We start from the raw sequence: 14,455 nt of genomic DNA, 5'->3' as shown, positions 1-14,455 counted from the left end.
CAATTAGCAACGTTGTGCGGATCACGCGATTCACTCTTCATCAACTTTGAGTTAAAGAATGAACAAACATGAATTACAGGCACCTATTCATTCCAGCGATTAAGGGCCCAGATCGAACGAGAACCAGTATTCTAGAGAGACCCCTGACATGAATATTTTGTCCTTTTCTCCCGGGCACGGTAATGTTGCGCCGTACATTACCCACACTAGCGAAAGTGCCCTGCAGGTTGTTCCCATGGCAACCGCTAACCGGCGTCCACATTGTCAACAGCATCGGAGCTGCGCGGACTGGGGTCAAGAGCTGAGAAGGAACATCAACAAACCTACTGGTTTGTTGTTCTGCGCGCTGTTCGTACTGTTTTTCTCTGGAAAGTTTAAGAAACCTTATTTTACCGATGGCAACTTCAGGTAATGCAAATGTTTTAATTACCCACTCTGATTTTTCCCGCTTTCTCTTAGCACCGAGACGAGACAAATGGTTTAATACCGATGTGGTTTTAAACTCTTAATAACAGATTTAAATTCTCAAGCTCGGGATGTAAGCAGCCATACATATATTCACCGGGCACAAATGGCATATGCTTCCTCCATTCAAACTAGTGGTTTTATTTTCTTGAATATGTCAAGAACAGCTGTTATTCTTGAATGATGTTAGGACTGCGTGTAAGGACGAGGGAAGTTGCTGACACATGTGAATTTAGTCTGTTATAATTACGTACAATTAAAATGTACAACTTTAATTATTGATACAACTGTTGAGTTTGAGTTTTATTGTAAAAGTAGGATGATTTGTAATAGTTTTTGAACACTTCTAGTGTTTGCCTGTCTTTTTATCTGTCTTTTATTTTTGTTCTGTTGAGGTATTTTCTCAACCTTTAATTTAATCTAGAAGCTGGTCACACTAGAATCGAGTCCTCTCATAGTATTCTCTTTTTACTCTTGAACAAAAAAAAACTATGAGAGGACCTGATTCAAGCATTTAAAATTCTCAAAGGCATTGACAAAATCAACCCAAAGGACTTCTTCAGAGTGAAACATAAACCCGATGAGACAAGCGAGAGTGAATTTAAAACCAAGAACAGGAGGCATCTCTTTACACAAAGGGCTGTAGAGGTTTGGAATAAGTTACCAGTAATATTGCCAAAGCCAATACCTTTTCTTCTTTAAAGAAATACTTGGATGAAATCTCCCGATCAATTATCTTATTGCAAAATGAACTGGTTGGGCTGAACGGCTTTTAATTGTTTCTAATGTTTCTTTTGTTCTTATACAAATTATCCAACTATAATCAAACTTCCTTTTTCATATACGGACATATAGAGCCATTTGTCTCTGGGATGTTCAACATGCAAGCTAATAGTAATCCTTGTAGTTTTTGTTGTGTTTCAGAAGCAATTGGCAAATTTTATTGTGTGATTGATATAAATAATGCCTGTCAGGCAACAGCATTCTGTAATGCATTCTGACATTTGCATAATCACTGACCTAAAAATGTGTGAAGCATAGTTAACATCCTACAAACAAAGCACCAGAGAAGCATGCATAGAGAAGATGCCCTTACTATTTGTATGGCCAGCACTTGAAATGCTAGGTGTTACATTACCATAGGCCTGCCTATCTGACCTGGTTTATTGAACAGTAAAAGTATTCTATTGTCTACCTGACTGATTGACTAGTGGCATGTTTTCTAAATTGCTAGAAAATGACTACTTAAACAAAAAGCTAGTTGAACAGAAGCTAGAAGACAACTTTTTACATAGATGAATGTTTGATGAATGGAAACCTGCCATTCATTTCAGATCATCACATTGCATGAAAAGGTTTTTTACAAAATGGCTATTTTGCATAAACAGTACCTAGCTGAAAAAATATGTACCTTTACTGTACTGCAATTGCCTTGTACAAATGATTTTAATATGAATTATTTCCTGAGGCATCTTTGGATGCTAACGTTTGCCAAATTATTATTTCTTTCATGCTTCAAAAGATGTGGGGAACTGATGGTTAATGTAACTAGGTCATTTAGTTTGCTATGTGGGAGTGAAGAAGCTAAGCAAATTTCTGTTTGACAGCTTCCTATCTATATGGTACTTATAAAGAATTCAAATTAAACTGTAGTTTCCCAGTGAATTAATGTATCAATGTATTGCTCCATAATAGTACAACTTCTGGTTTTGCTATAATAATACAGTTTGTTTTAGATAGCAGAATATTGTTTGGTCTTTGTATATACTGTATACTCCAAAACAAGCAAATGTAAGGCATTTGACTTTTTTTCCTCCTTCATTTTTTTGCATCCATTTTCTACTCTGCCTTTAGTTACCTTGTTTAGACCACGAGAATAAAGAAAATTACAAGAAAGAAAAATGTAAAACATTTTATAAACTATAAATTAGTGCTTTCACGCTCAAGAGACCCATAAATTACTTGAAACAAAAACAACAAAAATAGCACAGCGTATTCTCAGAAATATTTTTCTTTGAGGTAGGAGAAGTTTCCCAAGTGAGTGGTTTATATTAATTTGCATTTACTAATGCTCTTCTTTTAATTTCCTGACTAGCCTAACGTTGAATAATATTTATGTTTTACTGACCTCTTGTGGTAGCCAGCCAGAGTAATAACAGCATAAACAAGTTCTAATAGACTTTCTCAGTTTCTGATGATACACATTTTACAGTTTCTCACCAAATTGAATTGAATTAACCTTTATTGCCCCTAAGGGAATGTGTCTTTCACATAAAGAGCTCATAAACACGTAACATATATGACAATAATACAATATTACAACAGTACTGTACCATAATAGAAAACAATTTAACAGCATTACTCAATCAAAACTCTTCCAGTATCATATAGTTAAAAAAACAACAAACAATTAATTGTAAAGAGTCTAAAAACAGCAAGAATAATAAGAATCCTACCTGCAAACAATTTTTTTGATTGTTCAACAATTGAATGATTTTAGGTATAAAGGAAGTAAATACTCTTAGTCTTTATACACTGGATCTGGTACTTCCTCCAAGAGAGAAGGAGAGTATATTTTACAAAGAGTGGATAAAAGGGGTTATTTTAGATTTTATGTGCATGATTAATAATATTTTGCTCTTTTAGACATGTTATTGAGTCCCGATCACTTTGTTCAACTTATTTCTGTTCTGCAAAACAAGGCGCTTCCCCTGCTCTGAATAAAACTTTTATAAAAAAGTGTCTACCTTGTGCTTTCTACAGTACATTACAAATCCTTAACTTTCTTAAAAAATAAAACCTTTGTTGGCCTTCAAATACCTTGCCTCCATATTGGTGGTCCAAATCAATTTACAAATGATAATATTGCCAAGATATTTTTATTCATTTACTGTTTCAATATCAGTTCCATCAACAGTTACAGGGATCATAGGAACAGAACATTTCTTTCTAAAATCGATTATCATTTAATTCATTCATATCCTTTCATTTCCTTTTTCTTTGTGTGTAAAATCAGTTCATTATCCTGGCACCAATTATAAAAAAGGTGTATCTCCTGTTTGTAATTGTTTTATTCATCATTCAAAACTCCAATCACGGCAACATCATCCGCAAACTTAATAATCGAACAGTTGTCATAGTGGCTTATATAATCATTAGTGTACAATGTGAAAAACAACAGGGTCAGCACACAGCCTTGGGACAAATAAAAGTTTTCTAACTTGTTTTAGACCTTGCAAGCAAAAATGGCCTTTTTTGTTAATGATTATGTCTTATACATTTACAAGCACCACAATAAACAAGAAGTTAATTCCAACAATGTTTTATACATATAAGACATCAGCGGAAGACTAGAACTGAAACTAATGGAACCAATACTGCTACCTTGATTTGTAGACAAAACTTAAATATCTTTTAAAGGCTTTCAAAGACTTTCCAAGCTGGACCCTCCTGTCATCGGTAAAGTGAATCATCACAGTATTGAACTGTACTGGGATGAGGCAGGAAAAGAGCCCAAAACTGGCCCTCCTGAGCAGTGGCTTCGGTTCTCTCTGGAGGAAGAGGATCCCAAGACCCACACATATGGCACCATTTACATGTGAGTATTTGTCCAACACTCACATATACTGTATCCAATATTTAAATGAAACAGTCTTCTTTGAAGACTTTAAAGGTTTATTTAATCAATTTCCAAATGATGTCACCATAGTTACAGTGATCATTTAAATTTTAATGGAAGATTTTGTTACTAATAATAATGGAAAACCATTAATGCAATAAAAAAAATGAAATGTAATGATCAGTTTTTAATCTTTTGAAGCCATATATTTTGGTCCTGTAGCATATTTCAAAACTTTAAACCATTTGTATTGAATACACATTAACAAGAAAGCAATGCAAAGTAATACGTATCATATACTGTACAAAAATAATTGGTTCTTGTTGATAACCTACAGGTGTAATCAGTGGACATCTTCTTAGCCGTTCAAATGCCTTAAACCTGTACAGAAAAAAAATATTCAATCTTAAATGATGGAAAACACCACTTTACATGCTTAAATAGTTGTTTATAACATGTTCTTTCACAGCTAAATATCTTTGATTTGCTTTGGAATGCTTTTGTTTTCAGTGGCTATGGTACAAAGCACACTGTTGAGGGGCTTGAGCCCAGTACTTCTTACAAGTTCAGACTTAAAGTAACCAGTCCAACGGGTGAATACACATACAGTCCAGTGGTGTCTGTTTCAACAACAAGTAAGTACAGTGAAATCATGATAAAGATAATAAGCATATTGATATTAAAATTATGACAATAAAAAATCTGTTATTATATAATAAGAAAACTGTTATTTCTCCCATTTATTAGAGAAATACCTACATGTTTGGGAACATTTATGTATTTGTTACAACAATGTTTGATTTAGGATACCCAGAGAATTTTACCTTACTTTATTTGTTATTAAAGTTAACTGCAATATCACAAGAAATGAATGCCAAAGACAAAATCTCTGTGATGCTACGAGCCATTAAATACAGTATATTTTTTTAAATTTTAAATCTCCGTTTTAAAAGATACACAATATAATTAAAAAAGCAAAATATTAAGACAGTGGTATGTTTATGGCAAAAGGTTTGGAAAATAATTCAGCCAGTGGGTGGCTTCCTCAGAACAAAAGCAATCTGTTTGCAACTGATAGTTTAACTCAAGCATGTCCAATTAGGTATCCTGTTCAGTGACTCCCTGGTTTCCAATGCTAAACTAGAACTAATTTCTTATACAATGCCTGCAACAATAATGGAAAAAAATGCATTACCAACTTACTGTTCAAAATTACATTCCCTAATTGTGGGTCGCCAGTAGAAGGCAACTGTTTTGGTTGCTTATTATATGTTGCTCACCTACTGTACCACATCCTCTGAATAACATACAGTACATGTGTGTGGAAAGTAGGTGGTGAGTTGTTTCTCTGTTCTACATTTAGGAGAACCACTGAGTGGTAAGCAATTGCATCATGCAGTGAACATGGATGATGAAGTGGAAGTGACCAAAGTCCTGCAGTCAGGGTGAGGATAGGCTCTCAAGGCCTTTATCATTTATTTGTGGGTGATTTTTTCAAAACCTTTATTTTATATCTTGAACAATGTGACCAAAACTGACTTAGTACAGTTAGCTACTAGCAACCAAATGACATAAATGGGCCAAATGGCCTCATCTTGTCAGTAACTGTTTTTATTTTCTTATGTTACCTTCATAAGCAGTTATGCTGTGACTCCTATTCAATGTCTTCTTTCAGAGTTTCACCAAGGTGTCCTATTCAGACTGCATGGGGAAAATCAAACAAATTATGCCCAGTTTGTGTTGTCAAACCTGCCACTGGGGTCTGTCAATCTGAGGTTTCTCAGGACCGAAAATTACCTTTTTACCCAAACATTTTTTCATAAAAAACATTTTTTTTCTTTTATAATAAAGCTTAGAATATTTTACAGCTGCATATTTACCCATGCAAATTAGCTTCTAAAAAGCTATCATAAGTAAAGCAGATTTCCATTTAAATTCCCATGGAAATTTGTCAGTCGAGTAAATCCAGTGCCAATCATTAATACAGTTCTCAATCAACATAAATTCGACATAAATTTGTTAAACAGATTAGTAGAAATTCCTACTGAAACATGCATTACTTTGCAGTAAAAATTCCCTAATGGTTGCTTTATTACAATGTTAATTAGCAGTGGCATTTAAATCCCCTCCTAAGTGCTTTGTGTACTGCATGTGGCTCAAGAGGTTTATGCTTAGTTTTTTTGTAGCACTATTTCCTAAGATTATAACATATCAAAATAATTGTAAATCTTTTGTTGCATAAATAAAAAAAACTAATAGCTTGACAGAAAAGTCAGTGATTTGGACAATGAACACTGACAAATTAATTGAATGAGTCTAACCCTGTGATGACTAATGAACTGAAACAATGCTATTGACAATAAAGCATAAAAACTATTTCCCTGGAGGAAAATTATTTTGTACAATAACAAAAACAACTTTTTATCCTTATAAGCTGCTTGATGTATTATGGTACTTCTTCTGTTTCAGGAAGTTTTCATTATACTCCCTTTACATTGGTGGTCTTCGTGTTTTTTTTTGATTATATGATTTGAAACTGTGCAATTGTTTGTTTGTTTTATTTTTTTAAAGAACTGTGATGGTGGATGTTCCTGATAAACTAGGATTTACTCCTCTCATGGTGGCTGCCCAAAAAGGCTTTTTCAGGTGCTTTATTGAATTTATTTATTTATTGAATTTTGTGTAAATACAGTGTGTAACGATTGATAGTATTGTACACTGCATAAACATTACTGATATTCCTAACATATTATACATATTAATAATAATAGCAACATATAACAATAAGTATTATTTTGTTATTAATAAATAATAATAATAATAATACAAACTAATATGTAATGGTAGCAATTTGTGTTAAAATAAGTTTGGGTTTATCTTATTCTTGATGATACTTAGTTATTAGGTATTTAGCAGTGTCAAGCAGCTTTGTAGTTTGTGCTGCTGCCTCACAGGTCTGACCAGGTTAGATTCAATTTTGCAGCTTCTCTGTATTTCTCCCACTTGGTTTAATCCAGGTTCTCCAGCTTCCTCCAAAACATATGCTGGCTAGGTCAATTGCTGTCTCTTAACTGTCTCAGTGTGTATGTGCACTCCAAAGGATCTGGTATCCTGTCCAAGGTGTAATCCTGTGCTTCTAGGATAGGCTTTGGGTTGCTGACAGCCATAGCAGGAATAAGCTTCTATGGCTTCTAATAACTTGCCAAGGTTTATTAGTTCTGTTTAGGAGGATAATGTAATACTATCAGTAGGGGGAGCTGAAAGACCAAGCTTCTAGTGGTACAAGACTATTTTGTTTAGTGCTTTTGCTCGATTTTCTTTATTTTGGTTACTCTAGATCTCATATAGATATAGTCTATAAATTATTTTTATTTAAATTTTATTACTATTCAAAATCATGATAGCTTGCATCTTCTGACAGAAAACTATATACAGTTGTTTTCATGAAACTTTATGTGCCAACTGCAGTAATTGATGATTGATTGATGTTTTGATGTTAAAACCATTCTTTATCTAAAGCTACAATTGTCATCATTGAGAATGTGATTATTTGTGTTGTAATTACAACATTATTATATTACTTTTCAAAATTATAACCTTTAATTTTTAATTAATTAAGAGACTGGTGATTTTTATATTTACTTTAAACAATATAATTAATCTTTAATACACAAATCACAAGATCTGATATGAGTGCTTTGAATTTTTTATATTTAACTAGAATTGTATGTCTTTTAAGTAAATTTAGAAAGTGCAGCTTCAGCTTGTGATAGATTCCTTTTTTTCTCTTTTTAGGCTAGTTCAGATTTTGGTGGAACATGGAGCAGATGTCAACTTGCAGAATGCAAGTGGAAAGAACAGGTTATTACATCAAGTATAATTTTTCAATAGCTCAGAATCTAATCCCTTCATCATTATCCTATCAATTAATTTCAAAGGGAGTTTTGTTACAAATCTTGTGAATGTTTGCTGGCACAATGCAAATACTGAACCAGCATTTTAGTATGCTAAAATGTATGCTACATTGCATTATTACAAATGGAACACAATAAAAAATGCAGCCTTGAAGCACGTGTAAAATTTACAGAAGGAAAATGGTCCCCTCCTGAGTCAATGTTTCTGTGCTCTGTTGGGTATTACAGTCTGATGCTGGCTTGTTTTGCCGGACACCTGGATGTTATTAAGTATCTAAGAAAATGCGGAGCTACTTGGGAAACCCATGACTTAGGGGGATGTACAGCAATGCACTGGGCTGCCGATGGAGGCCAGATGCCAGTTATCAGTTACATGATAAATGATGGCTGTAAGGTATGGAATTCATTAGTCAAACACTTATATCTTCCAGGAACCCAGACCTAGTGAAGTCTTGCCTGTGTAATTCATATGAATAGTATTACATTTTCACAAGGAGGCAGGCAAAAACAGGTATCTTCTAATTATAATTTTCTGATGAAAAATTGTTTTTCGACATTTCTTGCAATATGCACTGGAAAAGTGTTATAAAGCAAGATTTGCAAAAATATGGCAAAGTATGGAGAAATAATCAGTTTTTGCTGAAATAACATAGTAGTTTGGGAGGTAAGAATACCCCAATAAAGTGAATAAGCTGTGGATATTGGCCATGCTCACTTTTTATAGCAACAAATACCAGTAAATTGTTTTACATTTAAAATATCATGATATCAAAACGGCAAATACACATACTGTATGTTAATATGTATGAAAGACAAATACATCAAACAATATTTATTTTTCTTATAAAACATATTAAAAGCATTTGATTAGAAGTGTCTAATACATGCACAGACAAGTCATTTGACCTTTGAATACACTTCTAATTGTTTCTTTTGAAATGCCTTGAGTTGTTTATAATCACTTTCTCCCTTTGATTGTGACCATAATCGATGTGTCTTGACATTGATCTCTGTCGATCTTCACCTTATGTTTGCCCTAGGTTGATGTTAAAGACAGTGGTTCTCTGTGGACACCACTGATGAGAGTCTCAGCAGTCACAGGGGATGCAGACGTTGCTTCTCTTTTAATTAGTGCTGGAGCTGATGTTAATGTGAAGGATAAGGATGGGAAGACTCCGTTAATGGTATAAATACCATTATAAACCTTTTCTGCATCATTGTTAATCTCAGCCATTTATTTTACAACGTGTATGATGAAAAACAGGCCTGTGAGGGAATATGACTGGCTGGATATTTGTCTGATTCTGATAAGATTAAAATAAAATTTCTTTTTGAAAGCTATAGGCTGTATAATTAAGCTAAACATGTTAATTATAGTTTATATATATAGACTTTTGGTGGACCCCCTCTCAGTTACGCACAAATTAATTTTAATTTTAAATAGAATTCATTTTAATTCTTTGACAAACATTTTACCTGTTGTAAAAAAAAATACATTTTACAGACTTGTTCATATTAAATCAATGTTCGATTAAAGATACTGTAAGTAATCTTGTAAACATTCAATTCTAGAAGCCTGAAACTTCCAGATATAAAGTGCTGAGTAATCTCTTGAATTGTAATTCAAAATTCAACATAAAGTTTCTACCAATCTAAAATCTATTGAGATAATGAGTTACCTGCCCACCTACAGACTTACAAACCACTGATCTGCCAATTGAATGACCAATAGACTGACCTATTTACCAGCTAACCCAGGATCCCAACTGATAAGCAACTTTCTGATTTTTCAACATATGTACCCCCGTTTCAACATACTGTACTGACTGACCTTTGGAGATACCTATTGTTCACACTACAAACCTGACTAGCAAACTGATTGACCAGCATTCCGTTTGATTTACAGATACTGTATGTATCAAACTACTATCACTTGACTTATTGGCTGGAAAGAAGGCCAAAAGTGAAAGGAAGGTAGGTGTGTTGGATTTGTGTAAGAAACAACATATTTAAATGTCTTATTTTCCAGGTTGCTGCCTTAAACAACCACGAGGATCTTGTCCAGTTACTGCTAGAGAAGGGAGCAGATTGCCAAATTAAGAATGAGGTAACAGTTGATCTGTTCTTTGTAGCTCATAATCTAGTCCACAGTGCAGTGAATCCAAAGTGTCCTTAGGATAAATGAGCAGTAAATTGTTCTACAAAATACCTTTGTATAGTCATCTAACTCTATCGTTTTATTGCATCTTAAGATACATTTATGTCTTGGTCTTGCTCTATTGTTTTGAAATTAGTGAGGACTGAGAGAGATTTAAGACTATCTAAAAACTTTTACAGTTTACCACTTTTGTAAAACTATGCATTTTTTTAGGATAATATATATACACATACTGTAAGACAGAGTATTTATGCAAGATAAGCTTATTCTTTTTTGTGTAGATGTCTTTTCTGTTAATGGGAAGATTTGTATATTAAAGCAGTTTTTACATTATTTTTTTTTAGTTTGGAGCAGGTGTGATAGAAATGGCAAAAGCTTTTGGAAGACAGGTACATATTCTTATTTTCTTCAACAAATATAAAGCTAGTAATAAAAATATTATTCAGTAATGCTGGACTTTGTATTTCTTTTCCTTTTCTATTTGTAGAACATTGTGAACTTGTTAGAAGGAAAGAAGATCCATTAGAAGAAGGCAAAATGTATTGTAAAAGACTGGCAAATTCTTTGTATGAGGATATTTACTGAGATTTGTCTCTACTCAAATGAACTTACTGTAGCTGCAGTTAAAAATGTGAAATTGATGTCATTTTATTAAATTTTACTAAAATACATTCTTCTTTAACTTCTATTACACTACCCCCAGATAGACTTTCTTTAATGAAAGACTTAAATGTGAATCTGCTGTGAATTCAGAATCTAGGGAAAGGGTGTAAAAGCAATTTCTTGAACTTCTAGTTTTCCAAATGTATTTTGCTACCTTACTACTACTGTTACTGCTTTTATTCATTTTGATTGTCAGAGGGTGGGAGAAAGGGAGTGTTACACTTTAATATATTTTAACTGTGGTTGTCATTTTATTTCATCTTTGTATACAAAAACACAGTCCTATGTATATCAATCCTAACCGTGTCAGTTTTCATGTTGTCAGATGAGTGAAAACTATATTGCAGTTTTCATACTAATGTGGTAGACATTTGGTCCCTGGGGATTTTTAGCCTTTTGTGCTGTTTCCTTTTTTATTTGTACACTAAATGTACTCTTTATCTGGTGAAACCATTTCATATTCCTCAGATCTATATCAGTGTAAACAAAACAATAAAATGATAAATACTACAGTAGCATTGTAATTTCACTCCCCTGCTCCACAATACAGCTATCTGAGAACTACAGTCTACAGAGTGCATAACATTCACACCAAGATCAGTCTCCCTTAAATCTACTGATTTTACATGTGCTGATTGTGAAAAGAATGCACCAGCTCTAGTGTTTTTGATTAAAAGGAAATAATAAAGGATGTGGCAGTAAATCAGATATTGAAAGGAAACACTACACTACTTTTAAAATGAAACACTACAATGGCAAAACATTTCTTGGGTTAAAATGAATACTAACATTGTTAAGACTTTTTCCAACTGTCAGTGCTTGAAATGTATACAATAACTCAAATCATCATAGTACTTTTCTTACATATTTATTGAATACATATTATACAAAGATTTTTTGTTTTAAATTGGTCAAAAAGATGTTCACCAGTAACACCTGTAAATAGCAAAAAGTACAGTTCAGAATAATGCTGATCATATTTACAAAAAGCAGTAATATGGCTTCATAAATGGCAAAGTACACAAAATAGCAATTATGTAATTTTTTTTTCAAGAAGGTATTGCAGAAAAAAAGATGTAGTGGTTAAACTTTTTATCTTATGAGATACATTTTGACTACAACAAAACAAAGAAGAAAAATTGTATTATAACTGACTCAAGCAAGTTTATAGGTAGGTTGGATAGGTTGAGAATAGGTGAACCTTCAGTTCAGCATAGGTTGTAACAGTGAAAACTGCTGTAATGATTACTGAGGACACCAAACAAACATGCACTGGGCTGGGCTTAAGTTGTGAAAACAACTTTTCTTCAGATTGAGGCTGAAATTGTGTCTTGCTCTAAACAAGCTTTCATAACGGTGGAACATTTTTAAGGTTTCTTTAAAGATCATAATAAGTGCCACATGATGACCCCTACTGTGAAGGTACAATGTACATTGTTAGTAAACCTAACAAAAGCAGGGATCTAGTAGCACATAGACAGTGGTCTTGAGGCTTCTCAAAGCATCTGAGCTGCAACACATTTTCAGGTGTGTGCACTCACTCCTCCAGCAGGTCAAGGAAGTCAAGCAGTCCTATGGGCCAAAGTATAGATCCGGGACCTAGAGAGCCAGTTTCTTCTGGTTTTCATTCTGGCTAAGAACCTGCCTGCACTAATAATTTGCTTAATTAGACTCTACATTTTTATCAGTATGTTTTAGAGAATTAAACTGTAGATTTTTAGAGAAAGCTATTAAAATGTTATTTGAAATTTGCAACTTTTCAGAAATAGAAAACAATGACAGAAGCCAATTATTAATCCCATTAAGAGTTAAATTAATCAACAAAATACCTAGGTAGAACAAAACCCAGAAGACTAAGGGGGCTCAAGCACCAGGAAGATGTGGTATGGAGTTCAGGGAGTAAGCAATAGGCATAGTGAAATACTAGACCTCCCTGCAGGACTTTGGTCAAATTGTATTTTTAACTGGTTTTAAGCAACTGATAATTAATTATGTGATATATTTGTATGAATCTATCTGTAGTGAAGCCCTGCAGCTGGGAAGGATTAGAAGGCTTGGTATTTGACTAACCCAGGACTAGACTGTGAAACTCAATCTCTTCAGATACAATATAGCCTTGCAGAAGAGAATAAATGATGAAAGGATCCCTTGAAATGCAAATCCAGCTTACTTAAAGATTCATCCATATCTCACACCTTTTATTTCATTTATAGTGTGAATTGCCACTCAAATGACACCTTGCTGAAACTGAAGCTGAACAGCCATTGCTTTATTAAGGAAATCTAGCATCAAGTGTCTTCAGCCATGAAGTTATTATGCGCAGAGAGCCTGTTCCCTCAAGCTCTTCTGTTTTCAAGTTTTTAAAGCATTTTCCTAATCACAGTATAACTAGCATTCATTTAGACAGTCTTAATAGTACTTTGCACAGATTTTACAGTTATGGTTGAAGAATGGTCAGGGGCATGTTTGTCAGGACTTAATTTCCCTCACTATGTTGTTAAAGCGATAACTGTTGCTTTCAATGATAAAGTTTGGCTCATACCATTCTTGGTAGATTCAAGGGTACAGTCTGTTTTATATTGAGAGTAAAATCAAACATTTTGATGTCTTCCAGACATTTTGTAAGAAACTGATTTACTTAAAGCACACAGTTGTAACAAGTAGACAAGAGGGTCCTCACTAGTCTAACGTCTCCACCCTTTCTTGAAGACTTCCTGGAGGAACTGTGCAGTCTTGCAATTCCAGGAAAAACAGGAAAAAGATAATTCATCATATCCTTGCTGTAGTGGTCTTCATTCTTAGGTAAAACAAAATAAGATAAAAATCTTTTCATGACCAGTTGTTTTGTTTTACTTTGAGCAGCTCTCAAAGGAGCATATATCTATTGTTTTATTTTTTCATGTATTTAATGCAAGACCTACTGGTGTTTTAAAACAACTTTATTGTAGAGATTGATTTTATTCTCACATCATTGGTTTTGTGTTTTGGTTGTTTTCTTTGGATCCATTTACAGCTGCTTGATAAATGCTGAAAGGCAATGCTTCCACTGCTGTTGCTTGCATTCTAATGGTATTTTACTATCAGCCAAAATCCTGGTTTAATTTCTTTCATCACAATGGTTTGTGGGAAGAACAAGTGACTGAGAAGAGTGGTAATAAGGTACGTTTACTCTTAAATAAATGTCTTTAATTGAAGTGATTAATACAAGCATCTGTCTTGAATAGAGAATAGTATGAACAGTCTAGCCAATTGTATTTTATTGTGTGTATGTGTACTGTGCCACTGATTTCACAAACACCTGGTGAGAAAAACACTTACAGAAGAGAGCCCATTTCTCAGGTCATTTTTAGTAGCTTTACAAATCTGACTTTGACAGCAAAATCCTTAGCTTGCCCTGTACCACTTACACCATCGTAAATGATAGATTCACTTAACTATATATTAATTTATACAAAGGAGTTGCTGGACTCAGATCATCAAGAACTCTTGCCTATGTTTATTCCTTAGGGTGTTGCATATTGCTATGTAGGAGAAGGATAATTTAGGACATTTGCACAGATCAAGACAGCTTTACAGCAGATATACAACAGGCCAACAAGAGCACAGTTCTGAAAATCCCTGGATTTTGTTTTCCTT

General features: G+C 33.7%; 1 protein-coding gene across 1 annotated transcript; it reads left to right on the top strand.

Annotated features, from left to right (window-relative positions):
* The first annotated feature begins 256 nt into the window (after positions 1–256).
* fank1 (fibronectin type III and ankyrin repeat domains 1) lies at positions 257–11,327 on the top strand. The gene is made up of 11 exons (XM_088917522.1): positions 257–408; positions 3,886–4,063; positions 4,595–4,719; positions 5,448–5,529; positions 6,656–6,730; positions 7,880–7,945; positions 8,227–8,392; positions 9,039–9,182; positions 10,028–10,105; positions 10,501–10,545; positions 10,644–11,327. The coding sequence occupies exons 1-11, from the start codon at positions 396–398 to the stop codon at positions 10,680–10,682; spliced, it is 1,011 nt and encodes a 336-aa protein (XP_088773648.1). The 5' UTR covers positions 257–395; the 3' UTR covers positions 10,683–11,327.
* The last annotated feature ends 3,128 nt before the right edge of the window (positions 11,328–14,455 follow it).

The sequence above is a fragment of the Atractosteus spatula genome, chromosome 5 (genome assembly GCF_055471065.1).
Source record: "Atractosteus spatula isolate fAtrSpa1 chromosome 5, fAtrSpa1.hap1, whole genome shotgun sequence".
NCBI lineage: Eukaryota > Metazoa > Chordata > Actinopteri > Semionotiformes > Lepisosteidae > Atractosteus > Atractosteus spatula.
The sequence above is the reverse complement of the archived record's forward strand: the minus strand, read 5'-3'. Positions and strand labels throughout refer to the sequence as shown.